We start from the raw sequence: 27,297 nt of genomic DNA, 5'->3' as shown, positions 1-27,297 counted from the left end.
CAGGACACTCCCAAAGTGACCAGGGGCAGGTTCAGCCTTCCTGCTGTACCACCCTGCTGCCCTGGGGCCACCACAGCTGTGTCTGCAGTCTCTCCAGCCACACTCTGTCCCCAGAGTGATGCCCACCAAACATGCTGAAGCTGTGGTGTCTATGTAGAATATACCATATATCTGTTTTTAATGAGATGGTATGGAACAGTTCATAAAAAAGAAAAAAAAAAAAAGAAAAACGGGTGCTTCCCACCCATTGTCCATAAAGCTCTGTGAGGAATGGCCTGTGCCCACCAGCTGGGAATGCCAGGCCCAGGGCAGGGCACAGCCAAGGGCAGTGCTGCTCCCAGGGACAAAGTGCCTGTTCCTTGGCTGCTTCTGCAATGAGGAGAGCAGGTCAGTCTCTTCGGGTGGCTCACACAAAACCCCTTTGCAGAGGTAAGTCCACATGCAGACAAGAACCTGGGTGCTGCCATAGCAGTGTTAGGAGAGGCCTCCTTGGCAGAGGAGCTGCAGCTCTCCAGCTGAGCTGTGCTGCCTCCCCCTGCCCAGCCCAGCCCAGGCGAGGCTGCTGCCATTCAGCTTCGGTGCCGTGTCTCACCCCCAGGACCAGGACGTGCTGCTTCCATACCCGGGGTTCCAAACCCGGTGTCCCACCCTGAGGGACAGGCAGGTGCTGTCCCCTGCCCCTGCTGCTCTCCTGGAGCCAGCTCTGCCCCTCCGTGGGGGGCAGGCTGATGGGGAATGTTCTCCATGATGATCGCAGCAGCCCCGGCTGCGAGCGGGCTCTGGGATGTCCGAGCTGCTGTGCCCGGAGCTGCCCCTGCTGCTTCTCGCATCTCCTTTAGCCACGGCCTTCCGAGGAGCAGCAGCTCCCCCTGTGCTGGACCCTGTGCTGAAGGACACCTGGGGAAGTGGCCGAGGGTGTCCCAGAAGGACATGTCCCCCGTGTCCCCTGCACGGCTCTGTCCCGCCGGCTCCGGGCAGCGTCACCGCAGCAGCAGCACCAGGGGCAGCAGCAGCAGCGCTGCGCACACGGAGATCCCAGCGGCGCCCCCGCAGTCCTGGGCATTCTCCTGCGAGAGGGGAGACAAGGGGTCAGGGTCCCTGCTGCCAAGCCTGCCTGTGCCTTTGCAAGAGGGAGCAATGCCTGTGGCCCGGAGAGCACCCCAGGAGCCAAGGAAGGGACTGGCTTATCCCTGCTGGCCACAGCAGCCCTCCATGGGTAGGAAGGCACATGGCTCCTGGCTCCTAGCAGGTGTGTGTGTGTGTGCTCCTGACCCTGTGGCTTCCGAGCTCAAGCCCTTCCCAGGTGGTACAGAGCTGAAATCCTGCTAGGAAATCCTGGTGGAGCCCCCTTGGGGACTCACGGCTGTGCCTGGCCCCAGCCAGCAGTGACACACCCTATGCAAGGCTGCAAGAGGAGCATTTGTGCATTTTGGGCACCGCCAGCTGTCCCTCCCTGTCCCCAGTGTCCCGGGATACCTCAGGGTGGAAGGCGTGGCACGAGTCCGGCCGCCGGCGCAGCTTCTGGGAGCGCATCCGCTCGCACTTCACCGAGGCGTTGTGTGCGGGGCTGTTAAGGACTGCATGGATGGATGGATGGATGGATGGAGGGATGGATGGATGGATGGATGGATGGATGGATGGATGGATGGATGGATGGATGGATGGATGGATGGATGGATGGATGGGTGCCACACACACCCCTGGGCCCCCAGGAAAGTTTGGCCAGGTGGAACAGCCCCAACCCAGGAGGATGAGGAGAGGGCGGGTCACCCTGCATGGGCTGCTGACCTCCCCAAGCCAGGCTGTGCTCTCCACCCCCACAGCAATGGCAGCAGAAGGACAAACCCTATTTTCCACCCTGGCAAACACGGAGATGACAGGGCCTGTGGAGCTCTGCATCCCTGCTGGGCATGGAAGGATATATTTGACTTCTTTTGCATCCATTGGGACGGGTGGGAAGATGCTGCAATCGCAGACGGTGTCCGTGACCAGGAGCAGGAGGTTACTGCTGATGATCTGCTGTGCCACAAACATCCTGCAAGGGAAGAGCAGGTGAAAAAAAAACACAGAGCAAAATGAAAAGTGAAAAAAACCACAACTCTCCAGCCCAGGGCAGCTTCCCTGGCATTGCCTGAGCCACAGCAAAGAAATTGAAAGAAAAAAAGAGATCATTGGAAACAGGGTGCCAGCAGAAAGCAAGAGAGACCAGTGAGCAGATGTACACAGGGAGAAGTACCACTGGCAGTCCTTTTTGGCCTCCTTTCTGGCTCTGAACTGGCTCAAATCTGTAACTCCATGCTTGGCACAAAAGTCAAAATCAACCCAAGAACCCAACCAACCAGCCAAAACCAAGACAAGCCCTGCCCAGATGGGGCAGCACATGACAGCAGATGACACCTGAGCAAAGCCTGGCTTCACCCAGAGGTATGTCAGTGCCTATTTAATGTATATTTGTGTGTGTGCTTGTACAGTGCAAGGGTGTCTCTGTCCTGTGGTCCTGGGAGCAGCAGAGTTGTGCTAAATTTCAAGTTACTGGAGAGAGAAGTAGAGGAACCCAGTAACACTGTGGGCTACACTGGAGTGACAGGACTGACCAGCTGGGGTTTGTTTGGCAGGGAGCCAGCATGTCCCAGAGCCACTGGGCACAGGGAAGGCTGAGGACATCAGGTCTGCATGCCTGCACTGGTGGCAGGGCTTCTGGAACAGAAATCCAGCCTTGTGGGGATGTGCCCACTGCCCTGGCCAAGCTGACTGTGCTGGAGCAGTGCCCAGTGTCCCTGGTTATTCACCACCTGGCCTTGCTGCCTTCCAGCCTCCAGGCATGTGTGTCCCCTTTTAGAGGTGCTGAATGCCACACACAGCAGCTGACCATGTCATTATTGCTCCCTGACTAATGAGTGCCCTGGCAGCTTTGGCAAGCAGCCTTCACCCCCTGCACAGATTCAGCCAGCAGGACAGAGGTGCCCCATGCATCAATCCACAAGCCAATGCTTCTGCCCAGGATGGAGCACCCAGCCTAGCCCTGCTCCACCAGGAATGCCTGCGTGCCAGGCCCTGGCTGATGCTGCACAGAGCCTGTGGCAGGGGTGAGGGGTGTCTCTCCCAAATACCTGGATAAACGATGCCCAAGATGCACCAGAGGCTGTAACTACAAAGAGCCAAGCAGGACACAGCCCCTGCTGCTCCATCCAGCACTGCTGAGGTGCTGCCTCCAGCAGGGGAGGGGCAGCTCCCAGGCTCTGTTTGCAGCACACATCTGTGACCCACAGAGGTCACGCAGTTCCTCTGGATCTGCCCAGAGATTAACAGAATACCTTGTTATCATCAAATCTGCAATCTCTTCTGAAACAATGTTTGGCAAGGCCCTGGTTTTCCTAGAGCCATGCTGACTAGTGGAGGCTGTTTTTCTAAGCTTTAAGTCTTTTCTGCAGCTGATCCAATACTGAAGACTAGGTAGGATTGTTTTGTGGGCTTTTTTTAAGCAATTTCAGTCAGATCTGTTTGGGAAAGCTGGATCAGTGGAAATTCATCTTTTGGTCACCTTTCCACACGTGATTGCTGATAGCACTGTGCAACCACTGAAAACAGCCTCTTTTCACAATGCCTTTCCTGTTATTTTTCACTGTCCATTCACTTACACTGAAAATGGGTAATAAAAAAGTGGACTCTTGTTTTCAGTTCTTTCAGTCTAACACTTATTTTTTCCCCCATCCCTGGTTTGTTTGTTTGGTTTTTTGGTGGTTTTTGTTTTGTTTTTCTTTTGTTTCATTTTTTGTTTGTTTGTGTTTTGGGGGTTTTTTTGTGGTTTTTTTTTTTTTGGTTTTTTTTTTGTTGTTGTTTTGAGGTTTTTTTTTGTTTTTATAGAAATACAGGAAAGGGGGAAAAATGAAAAAGAAAAAGAAAGAAAAGGAAAGCCAAGAGTATCGCAAAAAGGGAAAGCCACAATAAACAGGCTTAGTGGCTTTCTAAGAAGAAAAGTTTTGCCAGTAACATGAAAGAACAGAACATGTTCCTTTCTGAAATCTATGGAATGGAAAGATATATATATTTAAACGCTGTTCTCTTTGTTCTCCAGCCACCTTTGCTTATTAACACTTTTGTTTTTTTTGGTAAGACTCAGTACCCTGCTCTCTTCCCCTCTCTCTGTCCAGTGTGGCTCTGTGGCCAGGGCTGTGGCTGCCGTGGTGGCTGTGCCACTGTGACCCTTCTGATGCTGCTGTCACCCCCAGCTCCCTGGGACAATGTCCCCAGCTGGAAGGGAAGCTGTGGCTCTTACTTTTGGCAGTCTCCACAGTCGATGAGCCCGTTGGTCTCCTTGATGGCGGGCTCGTAGACGAACACGGGGTACTCGGTGTCGCAGGGCTGCAGCGTGTCGTGCTTCTTGTGCCTGTGAGCTGGGGGAACGAGACAGGGACACATGAGAGGGGCACAGGGACCCGTCCGCGCTAAATGGGGACATCCCAGACTTGGGGATGCACTTTGGAGCAGCAGCGACCCTCCCGAGGTGGCCGGAGCAGAAGAAGGGGAAGGAGATGCTGCAGGAGCAGCCGGGCAGTGATGCCTGCTCCCACTAGGTGGTGTGGGAAAACCAGCCTATGCGAAAGTGCCTCCAACATCGTCACATCGCCACCGCAGCGAGCCCGGACCCTGCCGTGCCCAAACTGCACCCGAGGGCCCGCAGTGGCCACAGCACCCACGGACCCCTGGCCAGGCAGGAAGGACATTCGGGCACAGTGTTCAAGTGCTCAAAGGAGCTCGGGGTGTCCTGCTGAACCAGCCGTGACAATGAAACCCCTCCTGCCCTAGCCAGCCCTGGCTCATTCATGCAGGTTTTAAACACTGAAAGCTGTGCCTGGGCTGGCCCTCTCCCTGTGTGCCTGTGCCCAGGGCTGTGCTCCCTGCGGTGGGGCTCCCATCGGCTGCTGGTCCCTCCTGAGCCCACTGACATTTCCCACAGCAGGAAACTGGAAGAGCTCAATACGTGTCATGTTAAGAAGAAACCACCAGCAGCAAGCAGATCTGGCCTGAGAGCACAGGGAAACAGACGACAGCTCTCGGGACCAGCAGAGAGCCAGCTAATGAACAGCACCGGCTCCTGGAGGGAGCAGCTGCTCCATCACTCATCAGTCACACCCTGCAGGACTCCCAAACTAATCTGGGGATGAGGGGGAGCTGAACCACCTCACTCAGCCTCCCTCAAGAAGCAAGAGCATTCTTTCTAGGAGTTCAGCAAAATCTGTCTTGCCTGAAACTACTGCCTTGGGCCCTTCTGGCAATTATTTTCTGCAGTGGGAGGTAGCAAAGGCAGCTCCTGGCTGTGCAGGACACAGGGGACTGCTGCTGATGGAAATATGAAGCTGTGTTGCTAGGGCAGAGGTGGCTGCGGCTCAGCCAGCAGCAAGCACAAGCAATGGTTTCTACATCAGCTCTGAGCACAAAGCCTCACTCTGCAGCCTCCCACCCACACAGCAGCCACGGGCAGGGCTCCTGGGGGGAGCAGCAGGGAACAGCGTCCTCCTCACCTGGAGGGTGCCCAGTTTACCCCTTGCAGCAGAAGCGCTGAGGATTTATAGGAAAATGCAGCAATCTGGGTTTTAAACAGCAGATGTGTGGTGAGAGGCACGGAGAGGGCACCCGTGATTGGATGGGTGATTTGCATCGCTGCTCAGAGCAATGGTCTCCTCTCCCCCGGCACTGCAGGCACCTCCCCGCCGAGCCCGCCGTGCATTACACGAGGGAGAGAAAAACTGCGTGATTTCCTCTGATTTTTCTCTCCACCGTGGCAATCCAGCAACACAAGACATCCATTAAGAGGCAGGAACTGCAGCCCAATCTTGCCTCTAATGCCTGGCCCAGATGAATATGATGGGCACTCCAACCCCTCCCTGCAGTGCAGAGTCTCTGGTAATTGTACTTTGTGCTTTTCTTCAGGAGTCTCAAAAAGCAGCACTCAGGAGGCTTCAATCCTCCCGGACTATGGACCCACCTTTTGGTGAGGTTCATTTTGCACAGACTCAAAAGCACACAGAGCCTGACTGCAGCACAATGCCTCGTTCTGTATTCACCCTGGATTCACACTGAATTCATCAGCCCAGCTTGTCATTCCAGGGGCCGGCAGCACCTCTGCCACCAGCCAGGAGCTGTCTGCCTGCGCTCTGCCACCACTCCCTGTCCCTCTGTGCAAACCCCACCTGCAGAGACAGGGAAAAGCCTCTCCCATTCCTGCTGATGGAGAATGCCTCTGACTAGGACCTGTCCCAGGGACTGACAGCCCTGAGGAGATCTGGGATGAGCAGAACACCCTGTTTCTGAGGTGAATTTCAGACACTTCTGATGGGGCATGCAGAATATCCCCATTTGTGCTGTAAGGAGAGAAGCTGCAAACACTTTCTGGCTCTGAGCAGCTGCAGGGCTGGTACGTGTATTCTGGCCAGGAAAAGTCCCCAAACTAAGACTAAAGGAGTGTGAGAAACAGAGCAACATTTCTTTCAGCCTTAATTCTCTGGACTGGGGGTTGGGGAAGCAGCTCCAAACCCTGAAGCAGGTGGCCAGGCTGGACTGCCCTTCTTGGGGACATGCTTGTGGCAAGTCCACACACTGATCCCTGAGTTGCAAGCCATCACTGTTGAGCTGCCCCTGGATTTACAGCACTGCCCCTGCAGCACAGCTGTTGGCAATGGAATGTTCTTCTTGCTCAGAAGAATCACTGTGATGACCACAAAGGTGACCTCATAAAGCTGGGGCAAACTGCTTGCAAGAATTTAACATATGGCTCATGTCATAAGTGGCAAAGAGCCCTGACACATCAGGACTTCATTTTTCCCTGTCCCTGGTAAAGAGTGAAATCCTTTACTAGCTCCTGTTATAATATCATATCCTTTACTAGCCTCCTGCTATAACATCATCAAAGCAGACGGAGTTCAAGCAATAGAAAGGACAGTGGTGTGAAGGACAGGGTGCAGGGAGGGCTGGATGAGACCATCAGCTTGGACAATGCAGAATGGAAGCTGATCTGAGGCCTCAGCCTCAGCCAGTGTTGGATGAGGGCTGTCATGGTGGGCTTGGAGAACCAGGCCCTGCAAAGGAAAAGTCAATTAAAGAGCCTGCATGAACCACACCCAGGTGTATTTTTAAACTGGCAGAAGTGGCCTGCACAGACTTTAAGGTTTTTTTTGAGGTTTTTTTTTTTTTTTTTTTTTTTTTTTTGGCACAAGCTTAATGAAAAGAAGCTGCTTTAAAATCTAACTCCTGCCCAGAGACAAGACCTATGACAGAGATTATGCTTAAGCCTACTGACACTTAATTTGCTGGGAAGCAATGCAGCTGCAGCAGCACTGAGAGGTTCAGAGAAGCCCAGTAGCATGTACATCATCAGCAAAGGGCTCAGGCTGAGCCTCTGCATGCACATACTGGACATCAAAATGTTATCAGCAGCCTCAGAGCCTGCTGGTCAGGGATTAGTAAACAGCCAGAGGAGCTGATAACAAATTGCAAACTTTATAGCAAAGAGTGAGTTAATTCCAGGCTGTCATTGCTACCATCTGCACTTCCAGAAAGACTTTTGTCAGACATTTGGCAAGCAATCCTTCTGAGCAGCAAAAGCAGTTGCTGTGCCTTGTTATGAACTACAGAGCCCAGATTGTGAACTCTTTCCCACCAGCATAAATCATGCATTCAACTCAGAGAATTTACTCTGGGACATGTGACAAAATCTGCCACTTAGTTACCAATATAAAACATAGAATTTAACCAAATATCTTGTAAAATATCTTCTGAGTACATTACCATGGAGTAAAAAAAAAAAAAAAAAAAAGAAACTTTTATGATCTATGGAATTTTAGAAATAGTTCTTTCTAGGCTGCATGCCTTGGCTGGAAGTATTTTTGGCTTAATTAAAAGCTTTCAAACCTGTGCTGATGTCCATAAAAGCAGAAGTCCTTATAAACACAGAGAGAAACTGAGATGCTGAGAGCAGAGAAAAATCTGTGGCAGCAAACATATCTTCTCAGCACCTCTGAAAAGCAGATTTGTATGATGAGTGCAGTCTGAATACATCATGCCCATATTCCAACAGCAAGTCTCACCTTCCCAAAAAACAAGAGGACTTGGGAAGCAGAAATAGGCTCAGTGCTGCAGAGCCAGAGGTACACAGTCAGGCAAGGGGGAGCATTAGATCCCTGATCGTTAATTCCTCTGCACATAACCCGGAAAAAATGTGTGTGCTCAATTTCTCTCTCACAAAATGTCTCCTTCGCTTCATATTTTTCGCATACACCAGCCTTGGCATGCAGTCAAGAAAATGTTAACATCTCTGGCAAAAATCTACAGCCCCTTCTTAACAACATGTGCAATCCATTTCTTCCAGCCCCAATAGCATTCTTCCACCCTGCTACTCCCCCACACACATGGACACTCTTTTTTTTCATCTGCAGACACTCTCTCCTGCTCTTCCTCTTCTCCATCCAGTCAGACACATTCCAACTGTCTCTATTTCTCCATCTCTGTCTCACACATATGTCTTGCTGGGCAGAGAGCAAATTGGCAAACACAAGCTAGATATGGAAGCAGGGAGATACAAACACAGCCACAGTCTGGACTCTGCCTTGGAGGAATTTCTAACTCGCCTGTAGGAGCGGATTTATGAGTTATCAGTTGAACCGCTTGAAAGTCCTCCTGCATTATCCAGAGCTGGGCTGGGATTTATCAGAAGGAGCTAAGCCATGGTGTGTGGAAAAGAAGACTTAAGTTACTTCTTAATAACTACAGTCGACAAGACCTGTGTATTTTCCCCTGCAAGAAGGCACAGGTTGGTCTTTGGTTTGGGAATAGCAGCTGAAAAGAACGGGCCAGCTGGGAAGCACGGTGAAGGACACGCCATGGAACACAGGCCTCAGAGCAATGAGTGATGATGCTGTCTGTGACTGCAGCTCCTCAGGAGACTCATATGTTCCTTCTTTTATCAACTTCTCAGTGACAGACCTTCCATCACCAGCTCAGCCAGCTAAATGAGCAACAGCATCTCTTCTTTGCAGAGCAGGGAAACAGAGCCAGGCTCTGCCTTGGCCCTGTCACGCCTTTCTGCAAGTCCCCCACTGTACAAAGGGTGGAAAAAAGTCTTTCCTAGCCTAGGAATTTCTAGTTAATTCTATTTTTTTAACTATTAGGTGGTTCTACTTACAGTGATGGAAGACAGCCTTGGCTGGAGAAGTCCCAAGACACACAGACACACAGTGATGATGGAGACACGTGACAGATTCACAGGATGGCAGTGACATGGAGACAGGAATTTGCACACAGCAGTCATGGAGGTGATGCAGGAAAGAGATGAAGGAAGCACAAAAGGAAATGGTGATGAGTAGGACAGCAGTGACATCCCCCCTCTCTTTTTGCTCTCCTCAAGCACAGACTAAACCAGACCAAATCAGCCAGAGAACATGCACAGCAGGAATGCCACACCTGCCTGCTCCCTGAATGAGCAGTCTCTCCTGAACTGCACCTGCTCATCTGACTCTTCTTCACCAATTTCTGCATGGGGCCACTCCTGCTACCCTGATTTGTGTTACACAGCAGCCAGGGCTGCTCAGGGGACAGATGTAGCTTCTACTGCCACCTCTTTGGAGGAAGAGAGTGGGACCTAAACAGCATCCCTAGACCTCCTTCCTGGAGGGGAATTTTCCTTCCAAAAATGACTATTTCCCCATTATTCCAGGAGAATTCAGTGCAGAAGAACCCAGCCCCACAGCTGGCATGGAAGATACCACTGTCTCCACTAAAGGCACCATTAGTGATCAATAATTAGCAAGGCTAATTACAGCCTGTGCTTGGCTGTGCAGAGCACACCTCCCCTTCCCCTCTGAGTCTCCTCAGGGCCATTCACATTCCCCCTGCCTGCAGGGGCTGGGATGGGACTGCAGAGGTTCCTGGGGTGTTTCCAGCAGGCAGCACTTCAGGCCAGACACTATTTCAAGCCAGACACAGCCCTCTGGTGCTGTGCAATACCATGTGCCATCATCTTCTGTCTTCCAGAGCAGGTCTAGTTAGTGGGTAAGAGAAGACCCTCTGTGTGTTATTAACAGGTTTCTGTCTGGCTTCCTGAGACCTCTGCTAGGCTCTGGAGAGCCTGCTATTCCACCCCTGCTCTGCCCTGTCCTGTCCTGCAGCAGACTGGAAGGAAGGATTTCCAACTGAAGTTTTTTGCAGCTGATGGCCTCTCTCATCCCCTGCACATAGGATAGGGGTTCTCAGAAAGAAGTGTCTCCCCTCTCCTCAGCAAATTACCCTGAGGAGAGCAAGCAGAGTGCTCTGAGCAGGACACACCTCACCCTGACCACCCTGGTGCTGTGGCAGCCTGGAATGGGGGTGGAAATGGGGGGACATGGGGGATCTGGAAGCTGCATTCCAGTGTCTGGAGGAAGGGGTGTGGGGCAGAGGGCAGGCTCCTTGCACAAGGCCAGGCTTCCCTGTGCAATTTCTTCTGTCACCAGTGGCTGCAACACTCACGTGCTGTGGGGTGGCTGGACTCTTGTGTACTCACCATCTGCCAAGTTGTCTGAGTGCCAGAAGCTACTCATGTTAAACTCCAAAAGGAAGCTGTCAAAAGAGCAAGAACAGAGGATGCTTTTTCAGCAGCCTGGAAGGATGCAGGTGTCAGGGAGATGGCCCTGTCGCCCAGTGAGTATCAGTTCAAAAATGTTTACTACAAATTTCTGGCAGTGCAAGTCTGATTTTTTAGATCTTTAATTTTTTCCCCCCTCTCCACATGCTAGAATGTCACTCTGTATTGTGGGATCTGTACTGTGGAAGATCTGAATGGGCTTTTTCATGTGCGAAGGGCTTGTCAGTGAAGGAAGGAACAAGGATGGCAGCCCCTGAGGCTGGGAGGGGGTTCAGCCACGACAGGACCCACCTGAGGAGCAGGCATGATGGCCATCAGAAGCCCAGATTCTGGCTGCTTGGAGCCATGGAAATGTTCTGTAAAACCCTCAGAGCTGGACCTTTAGCACATCTCCCCTTTTGCACATCCTGCAAGCTGAGCAGTGGCACCTCCATCCCAATTTGAGCTTGAACTCTGCTTCACCCCAGAAGTCTGAGGTGAACCCAAACCCAGAGCAGAGCCTCCCCTCTCTCCCCCTTTGCCTGGCACTCAGACCTGAGCTCTCGGCTTGCTGCCTTCAGCCCTGTCCCCCTGTGAGAGGAAGATGTGCATTCGCTCCTCACGGCCAAGAGGACTCGGCACCGAGGATCTGCACAGAGCCCCAGGAGACCCAAGTCCTATTTCTGACTCAGGCACTTTGTACTGAGTGATTTCAGGTAAATCCCAGCCCCTCTGTGGGCCTCTGCCTCTCAAAATGGCAATAGTAATAGCTTTCTGTCTCCCAGGAGCACAGTGCAGAGCTGAATGTCAGGAGAAGGCTGACAGCAACAGCAAAGCCTCACACAGGGGCTTCCACCTGCAGCTTTTCCAGCTCTTGCCCCTCCTGGTCTGAACCTCCCAAACACCCCCATCTTTTGGTACTCACATGAGGAAATCACTTATCAGCCACTTCACTGCAGCTACAAAGGCATAAATTGGCTGGAAAACAAAAGAAGAAATGAGAAATACCATAAGGAGCTGGTCAGAGAATTTATAATTGTCAGGCAGGACCCCACGTTTTAGACCAAGTCACTGATGAGAGCTCTCGAAGACAGGCTGGAAATACAAGGTCTGGGCATCACTGGAAAACGTTCAAAATCCATCAAAAGCCAGCAGAGCTGCCCTGCTACTAATAATACCTCCTCACCCCCTCCCCATGAGGGTCAGGGAGTTTATCAGGAATGTATGAAGGACTTTGAAGATGTAATTGCTTGATGATTTCTCTCCAGCGTGGATGACCTTCAGAGCTCAGAGCAGGAGAGAAACACAGCTAAATGGGACAGCACCAGTTTAGGATGCTTTTGTGTTCTGAGAGCAAGTGGTGTTTCTGGGACAAGTGACAGCACTACCCAGGATTTAGTATTATCTGCCATTGATTGATTACGCTTAACTGTGCTTTCATCCAGCTTTTCCTCAAGATGGCATGACTTCTATCATCTTCTTGCTTTTCAGCTACAAATTGGAAATCCAGCATTATCCCAGGGACAATTCATCTGCAGAGGATACTGCTGCTTCTTTTCCTCATGGTAACCACGTCTAATTTTCATCTCCCCCTCTCATAATCATGCCCATGTCCTCAAACCCAAAACAGATGTGGCAGTCACGGGATGCAGGATAATGTTCCATTACTCCCATTACTGATGAATTCTCTTCAAGCAAAATAAATCAGAAAATAGTAAAATGTAGAGATGGCTGGCAATTTGACTGATTTTTATGTCTGTATATGAAAAACTGACTTTTCTTGATTTCTTCCTTTTCAAGGGTTTTGCTAAGAGGGGAAGATGAGAGATGGAGGCTGAATGCTCTCCTTTTTGTTTTGTTCCCAAGTCACCTCATTTTTGGCAGCTCATAGTTTGTGACATTTATTTCAGTGATCAGGATTGGAGGATATAATCAAGAACTTATTTTCACTACAATCACCATGTGTTTTCTAGCCAGCTCAAGTATAGCCATTGCAAACCAGGCATTGTTAAAAGTGCTGTTGTTAAGAATGTTGTTAAAAGACAATATTTTGTTGGAAATTCTTTTACTGGAAAAAAATTACAATGTCACACTGTAAGGGAACTTCCTGCACTCCTTCCAGTATCTAAGGATCATAACAGTAATGAATAAATTCCTGTTTGGGGTTGTGTCAAGCAGTTTGAAGTGGCCTAAGTGTTGAGTAGTTACTTTGTTCTGCCTGTCTGAGGCAAGGTTAGGAAAGTGGAGTGGGATTGGAGTACGAGTTTGTATCAGCCTAAGAGAGGTTGCTTTTGGGTACTTCACTCTGCTAATTTGTTCCTTGGGCTACCAGCATTCTCCCTCTCCTGCTCCAAGCTCACTCATCCTTCCCCAATGACTGCCAGTTTTCCCCAGATGTTCCCTGACACTGCAACTCTCCTTCTTGAGCTGAGTAAAACAACGCCCTGTAAAAGCATTCCTGTTCATTTCAGCTGCTAGCTGATTGCTTGGCTCCCAGGAGAACCTGCCATAGTTTAGCTCCTGTTCTTTCCTGGTCCTTCCAATTTTCAGTGAGATCCTACATGGCAACAGAGAGCCACACTGGAAACCAACACCAGTGGCCACCACAGCTTCAGGAATCTGCCTGAGGTGAGTTTGGACAGTGCCATTCTGAAAGCAGACATCTCCTGAAGTGTTCTGGGGATTGCTGGAGCTGCCCTGCAGGAGGAAGCCCAGCCAGGGAGGGCAGCATGGAGACAGCTACGTACGCTGAGCAGGGGCCGCGCGCCGCTGTGGTGGTGGTAGGGCACCTTGCACATGGCCTGGTAATCATACATGGTCACCCTGCAGGCAAAACACAACAGGCAAGCAGTCAAAAGCAAGCAATGCAACACCCACGGGACAGACATGTCAGCTTTTCCTCAAAAATGTCAGGTATGAAGTGTTTCCTGGATTCAGGAAAGCAGTGACCTGCTCACACGTGTCTTCGCTGTTTGGCCAGTGCTGGATCTTGCAGAGCAAGAAATACAGGCTCTGGATGAATGTAACTGGGTCAGCACAGGAGGAAATATGTCCCTAATTTCACACAGTGAGTAAAGCAAGCTATGAAGCAGAGGAATTATAATTGTAACTACCTCAGGTCCCTCTAGTTCCTGCTCTCAAGCCACTGAAACTCTGAACTCTCTTTTGAGGGAGTGGAGTGAGGTGAACAGAATTTTTTTTAAGAGGAGAGAAATGTGGTCAGCCAGCTGCAATGCTGCATCTGTGGGGCTCTCAGACAGCCACTCCCCAGAAAGGCTTTCCCAGTGGCAGGAGGAACTGAAGCACTTCCATACCCAAAATGCCAAGGAATGTCTCCCATAACATCTTGCCCTGGGAAAGACAGAGAAGCAGCTGCTCTCTGGCCACACAGAGGTTGGAAGTTTCTGTCTCTCTCTCTGTTTTGCAGCAGGTGGAAGAGCAAGAGATGAGGAGAAACAGTGTGTGTGCTGATGATGGCTGAGCCAGGCAGCAGATGGGGCAGGTAGCTAAAGGGGCTCTTGTGTCTGGATAAGGGAGCCACCAGCACCACCAGCATGTGCATTTTCCCTGCTCAAGTGTTCTCAGAGGGACCAACATGCTCTGACCCACACAGCAGCAAAGAACAAGGAGCACAGTGTGGAGATCCCCCACTTACCGCCTGAACATGCCCATGTTTAGCAGCTGGGTCATCACTGAGCCATCCACTGCACCAAAAAATTTTCCAGTCTGCAAGCACAAAAAGGGAAAAACAGAACAAACTGTAAATTTTCCAAATGCTTGATGGTTCCAGCTGATCTAGCTTGTCTGGAGGCTGCAGTACACAAGGAGGGTTTTTGTAAGGAGGCAATGCTGAGCTTTGTCCTTTGGCTGGTTGGAAAGCTTGAGGGAGGACTTCCCTCAACACCAGCTGGGCATCCTGTACCATTCCTACCACGCTTGGAAAAGATTTAGCCCACATAAGTCCCTGTGGCTTGTCAGAAAAAGGCAGACTCTCAAGCTGCAGAGACCCAGGCATGCTGAATCACTGGAGGCCTGGACTCTCTCATGAGCTATTGGGAATCCATATTCTCTGGATCTGAATGCCTGAGTCTTCCATCTGAGCCTCTCTGCTATTCATGGGCACTGTAGTTTTGCAAAATTCTGCTCTCCTGCTGCCCTAGGTGAAATGACCCACCATGCACGAGTGTGATGTACAGATTTCCTTAGGTAGCAAATGCAATATTACAGCTCACTGCTGTGTGAGTTCTGAGCAGGCAGTGGCCCAAACAACACAACACAAAGCCACCCATCCCTGTAGCTTACATACTGTGCATGGCACAGCTAGAACTAAGTTGCATTTGGGGGGACAACAACCCCCAGTCCTGCTTGCATGACTGAACTAAAGGTGGGGTTTGTGGCCCTCTGGTTCCACGTGTGCCCTGGAGTCAAAAACCTCAAATAAGGACCCAATCTCAAATCTGCTAACTGCTGCTTTAAAGATTTCTTCAAACAAACAATTCTGGCCTTCCTGATTACTAAACCATGACAAATATATTGCAAAATGCTTCAAACCTGTCAAGTCCACTGCTTTGTTCACAGGGAAGTAAATGAAATATTTGTAAATAATAAAAGTGCAGATATGAGCTGCCCTCTGTTTTCCTGGCTCATGGGTCCTGACAGAGTAAATAGCTCCCATGTTTTATGGAAGCATTCACACAGTCTGGGATATTTTGCTTTTCCACTGATAGGCTAGCAGTCATTTAGCTTTTAGCAGATGACAGATGACTTCATTTATTTGAGTGGGACATTTCCACAAAAAAAGTGCAAACCCTTAGGCAGATTTACCTAAGATCACATGGTAATCATCTAACAGTAGTGTTACATGGTTATGAGCTTCTTCCCAAAAGACTTTAGAAATCATTTCACTGCACAAATTGATGCATAACATCAGCTCCCCTTCGAGCATTTAGGCTGTAATCGTCTCAGACACTCCAATGTGCCTGAGCAAGCACTAACTTCTTTCACCTCCCTCGCTCTTTCAATCTGATTAGGGTGGTGGAGAGGCCAGCTGCTTCCATTTAATACCAGTCTGCAGACCCAGCAGGGAGATTTAACACAGTGCAAGCTGCAGGCAGTGGGGCAAGGAGAGGGGGCCACTGCAAGGCTGTAAACGAGGCCCATCCTGTCAAAAGATGTCTGGCTGAATTTCTCCATGCAGGACATCAATTGTATAGGTGTAAGAATGAGCAGCTATTAGTGCAAGTAAGTATGGCCTAGGGAGTGTGTTCAGAAAGGCAGCAGCAAACTGGCCTCCAACACCAAACCAGACATTCAGAGCTTGCTGCTGTTTTAGGTACCCCATGCAGGCAGTAACACAGAAAAGCATCACTTGGCAGAAACCAAAGCTGTCCTGTACTGGAGCAACGTTTGTAAAGCAGCTCTCATTACATCCTGCTTCCTCCAGTGACTGCTGCTCTCCTAGACATCCCTCTGTTGTGTTTCTCCTAACTCCCATCTCTGGGCAAGTTTCCAGAGGCCCTTGCCATTTCAGAGGTTGACAGCACAAAGCATTGCTCTGACATCCTGCATGACACGGGCTGTGTCACTCCCCCCTGCAGCTGAGTGTGCACAGGCACATGTGCAGCAAAGACACGCAACCCAGAGCACACGTGTGACTCAAAAGCTACATCACTGCTCACATGCACCCATGCTTTGCTGGCTCATTGAACAATTTACACTTTTTGTACACTCAGAAGCTGCAGACAAACAGGATCTGCCAAATTGCCCAGGCTTTGGGCAGGCAGGCAGCCTCCTCCCCCAGCATCTCTCAAACAGAGCCAGCCCTTGTCTCTCCACAAGCTCTGAGCTCTGGTGGCATCCTGGCCTTTTGGCTGCCTCTCTGCACCCTGCTCCAGGAGTCCCACCTGGGCAGAGCTTGCAGACATCCTCTGCAAAATGCCTCAGGCAGAAGGCAGCAATCCTAGAAAAAGAGGTTTAGTGAGAGAGGGAACATCTGGATGCAGCAGGAGGAGGGAGCTCAAGACCTGGGATCCACAGCTGTGCCTGTGACTGGCAGTGAAAAACAGCTAAAAACTCAGGGGTGGCTGTGGGGCCACGGCTGCAAACATGACAGAAAAGGCAGAGCAGCCCTCCCTGCAGCACAGCCTGACCCTGCCACTTATTTCCCTTCCTCCCAGAGCACCTGGTCCTCACTCACTCCCTTCTCCTGGCTCTGTGTTTTAACTCTTTGCTCCCTCTGGGATGAGGCTGCATGGGGAGATTAGCTCGAATTAAGAGATTACCCATTCTTCCCCAAGTAATCCTGCAGGGAGCTTCCAACTTGTCACTCATTAAAATCCTGAGTCCCTTTTCCATGGTGGTTTCCAACTGCCAGTAAGCTTCCTGCTGCCTTCATGCAGAGGTTATTAGAGCCAATCCCTCCCCCTGATCCCCCATGCCAAGGGCAGAGGAGAGCAGAGCCTAAGCCTTACCCCCTTCACCCTGCTCTGATTGCCAGTGTGGTCACCCAGGGAAGGAGGTGCAGGCAGCAGACAGCTCTGGCAGGCAGAAAAGCCAAAATACCCACAAACACCCAGGTACAGGATTTTTTTTGGGCATTTTTAAAATGGATGCCTTAAGGAAAGACTACAGGATGGGACAGGGAAGGCCACACAGCAGCAAGGGATCCATGCAGCAACATCCAGGTGGCATCTAGGAAACCCAGGATATTGATTTAATGCTGTCTTGAATTCCCTGTAGGGTTTAATGGTGTGAGGACTCATGGTGTCACCAGGAGATAAAAATAGTAACTGGAACAGGATAAAGAAATCAGAAAAAAAAGCAGTGGTGAACTCTGGGAAGGTAAAAGCTGGAGGAGGACAGCTCTGGTGCTTGCCAAAATGCCTTATCTTGGAGGGATGTGGATAATATTTATAATTTACCCAAATCCACTATAATGCCATGTGTCTGCTAGTCAGATCTTCCAGAGATGAGCTTTGGAAAAATCTGTTTTCCATAAGATGCAGGAAAAAGTTTTGAGGCAGAGCCCAGGAGGCAGTGCTGCGGTCACACAGGTGACATGGTAGCTAAAGGGTGTAGCTGAGGGACACATGTCATAGGAGTCAGTAAAGTGTCTTTGAAAATGCCATGGGTATCAGAGGAGAAAGCAATTCCCAAGACCCCCAGCCCATCCCAAAAACTCAGTAGGGCCTGGCCACCCAGAGAGGGGAGCCAATGCAACTTTTACAGCATTTCTCCCCCTTAGTCTTCAAATTCTATTCGCATTTTTGGCTTTTGGCACACATCATTGAAGGGACACTTCTCCCAGACTGTTCAGTGTGCTGGGTAGGGCACTTTTCAATTTCTTACAGAAAAGAGGTTGGTTATCCCTTGCAATAAGCTCCCCTTGGTACCTGTCTTTATCCCCCCTGGTGCCTCTGTGTTGCTGATTGGTTTTGCTCTGTGACTCTCAGAATCTCAGCCTCTCTGAACTCACTGTGCAGTGCCTGCAGAATGCACAGTCTCACCTTTTTCTTTTGCTAGCCCATTCTGAATATGCTAACCAACCCAAGTCCAGGTGGGAAACCACGGGACTCATAGAGCTGATGTTTTCCATCTGAATAGCCCTCTAAAAATTCTTCTTCTTTCTCTTCTGTCCCAGCTACTTTTAGATCAGTGTCCCTACTTCATGCTTCACTGTTTCACCAGGTTCTTGTAAGGGACTCTGTTCAAGGCTGAAGAGAACTGAAATTCTAAGGTTATCTAGTCTCCCTTATCTCCTGATTTTGCCACGCTATTGAAGAACTGTAGCTGATAAGTTTTCTTCCTTCTGGAAGCTGTGCTGCTGGTGCCAATCATCCACCAGGAGGTCTGTTACCTTAATTTCCATTTCCATGTGACCTATTTGTCTCATCTTGAAGAAAGTAATTTCTGGGAGTGGATCTGCTCCCTTTTGGAAATACCCAAACTGCATTTGTTAACACAAGTACAATGACAATTTTAATGAAACTCCATGATTCTGTCAGTAACAAAATCCCTTCATTTCCCACTTCTTCTCTAAGCCCACTCTTCCTATTGACTTATTGCTTTGTATTTGATGAGACTGTTCCCACACATCACTTTCTGATGTCCAGAACTATGGGGTTTAATTATTTTGAAAGAAGAAGCTCTGTGGTGAATTTATCAGAGAACAGAAAAGTGTAGCTCAACCATGCAGTGGCTGGTAGTGTTGACTTTACCCAGCTGCACAGGATGTCACATCAAACTTGCATCCCTTCAGGTCCCTAGAAATGGCTGTGGGACCACACACCTAATTTTTATTTCTATTCTGAGCCTTTTCCCTTGCTCCTTTCACCTTTGCAAGTTCAGTAAACTCTCCAATTCTACAGGCATGTTCCTGTTTCCAATTTACTTAAATTATTTTGTCTTTGGTTTTTGCCTTTAGCATTTTGCTCTTACCATCCCTTCAGTTTGCTTTCCTGAAGAACACCTTCTTTGCCTTCAGAAGCACTCAAAAGTACTGCTCCCTTCCCTTCCCTTCCCTTCCCTTCCCTTCCCTTCCCTTCCCTTCCCTTCCCTTCCCTTCCCTTCCCTTCCCTTCCCTTCCCTTCCCTTCCCTTCCCTTCCCTTCCCTTCCCTTCCCTTCCCTTCCCTTCCCTTCCCTTCCCTTCCCTTCCCTTCCCTTCCCTTCCCTTCCCTTCCCTTCCCTTCCCTTCCCCTGTCTCAGCTCATCTTTCAATAGCATCTGTGCCAAGGGAACAGAGTCTAATTTCCTTTCTTCTGATCAAAAGATATTTTGACTAGTTCCTTCCTTATCTCTGCAAACTCCTTCCTCACCTAGGATGTGCTGTCACTCTGCTGGGAGCCTTCCCCCTCACTGTGCAGTTTAATTTAATTACACCCAGCCACCCTTATTACACAATTCAGCTTCATTTGTTTTAAGCAGCTCTGGTGGGTTATTCAGGAACAAGCAAACCCCACTCTCCTCCTTCTCTTATGCTCTCTTACCTCTTCAGGTATTTTGGAAACAAGTATAAAGCCATTGTTGTCAATGAGGAAGCAGTTCAGAATCTGCAGAGATGGAAGAGAAGCAATATTAAAGATGGTTTTTATGGCTGTTTGTGTTCAGGATGGAGCAGTGTGGGTTTGTGATGATGCCAACAGCCTTGGCATTTCCACATCAAGCCCCACAGCTCAGCTACCACGAGCTTTACACAATTCTTTTCCCTCTCTGCCTCCATTTTAAGGGATTGAACCCATGAGCTGAGACAGGTTTTGTCTCTAGCTGGGGCTCTGTGCAGGCCTGGCAGGCTGTGAGCCACACTTCAGGCAAGGCATCCTTCAGGAAGAGACAGGATAACTGTAGTGCTCTTCTCTTTAGTAATATGGTATCTAATACTTTCCATCTTCAGATGTCAGAGTTTTATAACCACTCACAAAATAACCCTCTCCCCACCACTGAGTATCAGTGCTGATTTACTTTTATTTTGCAAAGCAGGAAATAGAGGCACACAGTTTAGATGAAAACCCTTTCCTGCAGGAAAAACTAGGAAGCAGAGAAAATCCTACTTGAATACACAACAAAAAATCTCTGGTGATCTCACTTTTCAGGGCAGAGGAGATCCTGTCTCACATATTCCTGATACCAAGGCTGAAGCAGTGGCATAAACACAAAGACAGTGTCCAGCATGCATGTCATGCTGCCAGACACTTTGTTTTTTGGAAGATCTGGGATGCCAGGGAGACAGATTTGAACTTTCACTGGCTGGAATCCCAGTGTCTCTGCCTGGCCCAGCTGGGGGAAGACCTAAACTGCAGATTTGTCTCATTACTATGAGATCCTGTCCCCCAGCTGTGCAATCTCTTGTGAGGAGACAACAGACACTGCCTTTTTTGGGGAGACAGATCTCCAAGGAGAAGGTGGTCAATGACACCCACCACAGGTACAGAGAAGAAACTGAGGCAACTTACATCATCCTGACAGCTGAGTGGACAGGCACCATCAAAGCCACTGCACTGCAAAGGGAAAGCAGAGAATTAACCATGTTGTGAAGGAAACTTCCCAGTGCGACCATGCAGGAGCTGCTCTGGCACTCACTTCCCCACCACCAGAAGCTTTCACTGCTGGGACTGAGGCAGAAGCAGCTACAGTGGCCCCACAGATCTCTGACTCCCCACACACCCCACACTCACACAGCCAGACAAGTTTTCTTTGTTCAACTCCACGTTTCCCATAGCAGGCTCTCAGACATCAGAATATTAAATCAATTTATTAATGGTGCAGTAACACAGAAAGAGCTCAAGCCTGTGCCTCTGAGGAGGGGCCCCAAACAAAGGAAACTGAGCTTTTATACCCTCACAGCCCATGTGTGATCATCTGGGGTCATCCTGCTGGGACATCTGCTCCTGCTGTGTCTCCAGGTGGCTGGACACCTGGCTGTCCCTCATGTCCCCGTGGTGCCCTTTGTTGTGCAAAGGGTCAGTGCCAGGTCACAGCCTTGCCTGGGGCTCCCAGAGCTCAGCCTGCAGCTGCAGCCAGAGCCACCTGCACTGAGTGCATCCCTCAGCACATGGCTCATCTTACTGTCCCCCCCTTGGGACTGCTGGGCTGAAGGTCTGCAGAACAGCATCCCAGAATCTCTGCAATTCCGCTGGCATTTCCACCAGGACAGGCTTGGCAGCACCCCCAGGTCAGCCACTCCAGCTCCCCGCCTCTGCCAGCACCATCCCTCTCCTGAGGGCTCAGATCCTGCACCTGCCTCCCTGACATGTGCCCAGCAGGAACTGTGCACTCCAAGAAAGGGCAAAAGCAAAGGTTATTGTGCACCAGGGAGAAACCACCATGCATTTCAGCATCTGTTAGTATCTGGACTAAGAACATAGCATGGTATTTCAGATCAGGGTTCATCTCGGGCAGGGATTTTTTTGTTGTTGTTGCTGTTGGTTTCTTTATTCTCCAGACAGCTAATGATAAAATAGGATGTGAATGGTGCACATGTAGCCCAAGGCAGCATCCACTTCTTTCATTTAGAATTTCTGCGTAGTGGACTTGACATGTGTTTCACAACACTGAACTGGGTGGGCACACGAGGGGTTAAGTGGTGAGTAACAAAGCCCTTCAGGTGCTTATTGATTTCATAATTGTTCAGAGTTTGCTGTGGCTGCATGTGTCTGTCTCTTTGTGTTATTTTTTAATTCTATTTCCTCCACTAGCAGAGGGAAGAAAGCTGACACAGTGTTGCCTTTTCTGTGCATGGAGTCCCCTTCCCGCCAGAGGTTTTCTGGGGTTGGGGAAGGACACTGACATAGCACACAGCCTGTCTGCTCTCAGCCTGCTACCCACTATTTCCTCAAAACCCTTAGACATAAAATCCAACCCCTTTTCTGGGTGATTCTCAGTAACAAGAGGTAAATTTGCCATTCTAGACCACAACAAGATCGTAACTTTCAGTTAGAATTTATTTCTCCCCTTGAGTTTTGCAAAACAAAACCAGTTTTCTGTCCCTCTGTTCAAATTCAGAGGAGATTTGGAGATGCCTGAGTTTGTTTCAAGTCCCACAGCTTTGCAATATCACATGCTCACACTCTGAATCCAGCTGGCTTTTTGAGATTCTAGGGATGATGGTTTAAAAAAAATTCCTTTATCCACAGTTGCAAGCACCATCTCACCCCTGCCTCACCACAAAGCAACACGTGGCTGTTTTATTTTCCTGGATGTATTCCTAGAGGTCACCTTGTGCTTCACCCTGCAGGTTCTTTCCTTTGGTCAGCAGAGAAACGCGGTCACAACAAACCACAGTTATGGCCTTGGGGAATAACAAATACAGAACCCAGGGTTCAGATATCAGCAGAGAAACGTGGTCACAACAAACCACAGTTATGGCCTTGGGGAATAACAAATACAGAGCCCAGGGTTCAGATATCAGCAGAGAAACCCAGGTGAACCACAGTGGTTCTCCACAAGAAGGGCTCACATCTCACACATCCCCCTCAGCAGTGTGAGGGCTGAGTCTCACTTGCAGACCTGGAGAGGTTCCAGCAGTGCCCTGTGCTGGGTTGGCCATGCAGCAGCAGCAGCACAGCCAGGACTCTGCTTTGAGAGCACTGGCAGCTTGAGAGGGGCAGAACTGAGCCTGTGCTCCCTGGCTTCTCTGAGATGACATCTGCTGCTCCCTCCTCAGAGACCAGCCCACCTCACAGCATCCTCCTGCTGTTGGTCAGGTCTCTGTGACCCACAGCACTCTGAGCTTTGCCAAAGACACTTAATTACTGTGAAGACAAACACAGCCTGTGACAGGTTTGGACCCTCTCCAGAGGCTAGAGACAAGGGACAGTGCCTATGATATGCTGGCACACAAATGACACAATTAGGAAGCCAAGCCAGGCATGCCAGGATGCCTCCCTGTCCCCAGCTTTTGTCCACTTACATCAGTGTCATTGGGCTGGGAGGCACAGCATGGACATCCAGAGCAGCACAGCATCAGTGAGGCAGGAGAGAGAAAACAAAATCTGTTAGTCATTCCTCTGTCCAACAGTGCTCACATCCTGGGAAAGCACACGGAGCCTTTTTTCACACCAGCACCTACCAGGGCCACAGCTCACAGCCACTTGGCACACAGGCCTCCTTCACCTGCTTTCATAAGGCCTCCCAGCTCCACTTAACACCCATGAGGGCTTGTTTGTGTGAGAGCTGCCTGGCAATGGCCCTGAGCAGGGTGTTTAAAATGAAGCTCTCTGTTGCTGTTTCAGGATCGCTCATGTGCTTTGCAGAAATCTTTTTAGCTCAGGTTAGGTTTATGTGATCCCCACCTGCGAGGATGCTCCTGCCCTCCCACCTTCTCTGTCATCCCTGTGTGATGACAGTTCCCTCTCCTGACAGCAGAGAGCTGCTTCTGCTGTGTGCTGCTGCAGTCCTGTCATGCTCACCCCTCCAGCACACCCCTCTGAAAGCAAAGCCTGGGAAGAAAGCCCCTGGGTGATGAGGGAAAGGTGTTTCATTTGTCTTGCTCCCCAGACCAGGGGAATTGTTTTAATTATTCCACTTCCTTCAGTCCAGAGGAGTATCTAATATTAGGACAACATCAAAAGCTTATCCCTGGAGCAAATAATTTTTATTTTGGCAAGCTGGCAGCGTTTTGTTATCATTATCAAGATGATAAGAGAAGGCAGTAGATTTTTTTTCTGTGTGCCCAAAATTGCAGATTTCCATGAGTCTTCTGAAAGGCTGAATGAGCAGAAGCATATTTCCACAATTAAATGTGTCACATGCAGCACAGCTAATGCCAGGCCGGGATGCTGACACTGTCACCACGGCATCTGCAGAACAGACTCATGGCTCACACGGCATTAGTGCTGTCAAAGGATTACAGAAATGTGTGACTTCAAACTAATCTACTTCATAAATCTCTTAATATGAATTCCACAAAAGCCCTCATTAAAATGCCATCATGTGTGATGTAACATAGCATTGACCTTGCTGACAAAGAGCACTAAATTGTGTCTCTGCATGACTGCTGATGCTCTTACCTGTTGCATGGCCATCCAAAACTTGCGCTGCAGCAAATCCAGCTTTATTTGCACACCCACAGCTGCAGGGAACAACAAAAAAGGAGAGGATCAAAAGAGGAGCATTAAAGACAAATACAAGTCGGGAAAAGAGGAGTAAATATTTGCCCAAGGTGATGGGATGGAAATCACAACTGCAACCTGCCTCCAAGTGTGAATGGTGAGCGCTGAGTCAGACTGCCAAGTGAGAGTCAGAGGTTTAACAAGGGAGAGGAAAAGGGGACACTGACTGTACCAAGGTACTGAGATTTCCCTCACACTAAACACAATGAAGCTACAAACAGATCAACAACAACACCACCACGAAAAAAACCCCAAGAAATCCCCCAAAAGCCCCCCAGGGCGGCATGAGCTTTTGCCTTTGTCTTTTTACGGATGTTTGTGATCGCCCCAGCCTCAACTCTTATACCACACAGCATCAATCAGAAATAAAGTAGGCCAGTGAGGAAGGGATTAATTTGAAAACCCACCTGTCTCAAGGGGGAACCACAGAGATTTAGGTTTTTCCTAAGCCACTACAAAAGCACAGAATAATGAATGCCACTTGACAGGAAGTCGATTATGAATAGTGATTTGTTACCTGGTCCCAGCCCAGTGCATGGTGGGCTAAGCAGAACTCTGTGTGTATGTGTGTTTCTTAATGAAGTGTGTCCTAATTTCCTGGCTTAATTTCCCTTCTATTCCTAGCATCATGCTCCTGAATAAAGGCAGAGTTGCAGAGGAGAAGGAAGGGTGCAGGGTCTCCCTGACAGGACAAGCTGGCTGTCCCTGGGTTGGCTGCCTACAAGCACACACAATAACCAGGGCAGTCGTGCACAGCCTGGCGTGGTGATGGGGAACAACTGGGCTGTGTGTCAACTAGTTGAATCCAAGAGCTCTGGAGGAATTACAGCCTCAAGCAGGACCTTGAAATAGAATATAAAGTGCAAGTGAGGGAGAAAAAGTAATACAGGGAGGGAGATCTGGGGCCTTTTTCACAACCACCAATATCAGGAGGATGAAGTATTGCTGTTTCTACAGACTTCCTCTGAATTAAAAGGAGCTTCAAAGGGGAGAACAGATCCTTTAAATCTGAATCATGCTATGTGGGTGCTTTTAAGCTAACAGTGTGATCTGATGCTCTAATTCAAATGGGGATGAATTAAAACTGGAGTATGCAATGGTATATTTTCTTGCCTCATGTACAGAGACCCTAGCACCTGGCATCAGCTCTGCGTTTTATACCAGTGTCACATTCCTACTGCTGGTACATCTTACCAATCCCATGTATCAGAGGCACATTTCTCATCCAGCTCTCCCTGCTGTAAACTGAATCTGACTGCCTGTCTGTGGGGGAAAGGAATGATTCTCTAGAGCTGCACTGCCCTAAGCCTCGCAGAGCACAAACCAGGCAGGACAAAGAATGCAAACACAGGAGGAAGGACAGGGCTGAGTCTGGCCTGGGTGAAGATTCCCCAGCCTCAGGGAGGCTGTGGCAGGCATGGCTTGGCTTGGTGCCTGCTGCCAAACCGACACGCCATGACAGCAGGCAAGCGGTGCTGTTGCTGCTGAGTCCCATGAGGCCCACGCACCCAATTTGGTACACAGCTTTAAATAAATTCATCCTTTCAAACCAGCTCAAGAAAGAGTCCTTCCCCTTAGCACAGCAGATCACATCAATGGGATTGAGTACCCAGGCCATATAGTTTTCATGAGGCTTGAAGAGGGGTCGATGCCTACATAACTAACCTTGCAATGCAGACTTACTCAGTGGCTCATGTTTTTGCCACTGGGAACACTTGGCCTCAAATTGTTCTTCAGAGAGGTTTTAGAGCCTGGTTGTAAATCCTTGCTTCTGCCCAGGAGGCATAAGCAGCACATACCCAGCCTGGACAGAGCTGCCTGCAACATGGTGGAGAAGAAAACCTGCGGGGTCAGACTGGTGGCCAGTGGCAGGGACAGAAAGTGGCAGCTGCTGGCAAGAATTGTGAGAAACTTTCACACATTTGGGGGACCTGAGTAAGACATGGGAGCTGAGGAGAAGCAGGCCACAATCAGCCCTCCCTCAGGAACAAATAGTGATCTCTGTGTCTTCATACTGTTGGTGAGGTCAAGGAGAAAGGAGGAAAGCAGTGATCCCGTCTGAGATAAGGATGAAGCTATAGCTCAAGTGAGAAGGGAAAAAACTGGAATAAACTCCTCTGTGCTTGTTCCAAAGAACAACTGATTGTTAATGAGCCTTTTTGCTCTGGTAGCAAAGGGTACACTGCATCAGAGGGAAGATCTGAAGCCCATGAAATGATGAGTGGCTGCTGCAGAGTCCCCAGAGAGACCATGGCTAACAGTTTTATTTCTAGTCACATAGGAATAAAACTGTTAGCCAGTTTTGCAGCCCAGCAATGCAATAAAGCAGTGCTGAACACCTGGCACAGGCAGGCATCACCATATTGACATGGTACCCAGAGCTGTGCACCTCTTGCCACTCCCCACCCAGCCTGCAGAGCCATGGCTGCAGCTCCTGGGCCTTCCCTGGAGCTGTGCACTGCTGTTCACCGTGGAGAGAAGAGCCTTCCCCTCCACCTGCTCATCCCTGTGCTGAGCATGCCTGCTTCATTAGCTCATCCTCTGCTTGCCCCTCTTTCTGTCTGCAGTCTCTGCCTTCTCTCTTTGATTATCCATATGTTGTTCACATAAGGAGCTCTCCCCAAGATTTAATTCTTGGGCCTGCTGCACAATAAAAAGGCACAACAAAGTCTCAAGATTGCATCCTGCAGAGTGCTTACCAAGGTATACCTTGCCATGCACAACCTGTTTTCATGGTAGCTGGTCCAATGGTTACATAAAACCTGTGACTCAACTGGAAGGTACCAGAACAGCACAACAGCCATGCCTGTACCATCCATTTGCATTTTCTAGTCCCTATTTCTGAAATATTCTTATTTTCCCTCTTGAGCTACTAGCTTGAAATTTTACTTTGAGTCCTCTAAAAATTTCACAAAAAAGATAACTTCCAGACACATTAAAATGAACAAAAAGCCCAAATCAGCCTGTTTTATGATACTGGACCTGATAGAAGGGGCAGTTTAAGTAGATCAACAAAAAAGTAATTATTGCAAATGTGAGCTACTGAGGTCCTCATCAAGACGGAGGAAGGCAGCATAGGGGGCTGATTTTGGGGGGGA

General features: G+C 49.4%; 1 protein-coding gene across 1 annotated transcript in view; it reads right to left on the bottom strand.

The window, feature by feature from the left end:
* Positions 1-980: 980 nt before the first annotated feature.
* CACNA2D4 (calcium voltage-gated channel auxiliary subunit alpha2delta 4) overlaps positions 981-27,297 on the bottom strand; it is a 119,544-nt gene continuing 93,227 nt past the window's right edge. The window contains exons 28-40 of the mRNA XM_058022172.1: positions 24,098-24,159; positions 22,999-23,013; positions 20,543-20,587; positions 19,580-19,642; positions 14,250-14,320; positions 13,342-13,417; positions 11,520-11,572; positions 10,535-10,590; positions 9,179-9,199; positions 4,277-4,394; positions 1,923-2,035; positions 1,477-1,559; positions 981-1,067 (exon numbers count right to left, since the gene is read on the bottom strand). Of these exons, the coding sequence (XP_057878155.1) occupies positions 981-1,067; positions 1,477-1,559; positions 1,923-2,035; positions 4,277-4,394; positions 9,179-9,199; positions 10,535-10,590; positions 11,520-11,572; positions 13,342-13,417; positions 14,250-14,320; positions 19,580-19,642; positions 20,543-20,587; positions 22,999-23,013; positions 24,098-24,159 (863 nt within the window). The remainder of the gene's footprint in view (positions 1,068-1,476; positions 1,560-1,922; positions 2,036-4,276; positions 4,395-9,178; positions 9,200-10,534; positions 10,591-11,519; positions 11,573-13,341; positions 13,418-14,249; positions 14,321-19,579; positions 19,643-20,542; positions 20,588-22,998; positions 23,014-24,097; positions 24,160-27,297) is intronic.

The sequence above is a fragment of the Melospiza georgiana genome, chromosome 4 (assembly GCF_028018845.1).
Source record: "Melospiza georgiana isolate bMelGeo1 chromosome 4, bMelGeo1.pri, whole genome shotgun sequence".
Classification (NCBI taxonomy): Eukaryota; Metazoa; Chordata; class Aves; order Passeriformes; family Passerellidae; genus Melospiza; species Melospiza georgiana.
The sequence above is the reverse complement of the archived record's forward strand: the minus strand, read 5'-3'. Positions and strand labels throughout refer to the sequence as shown.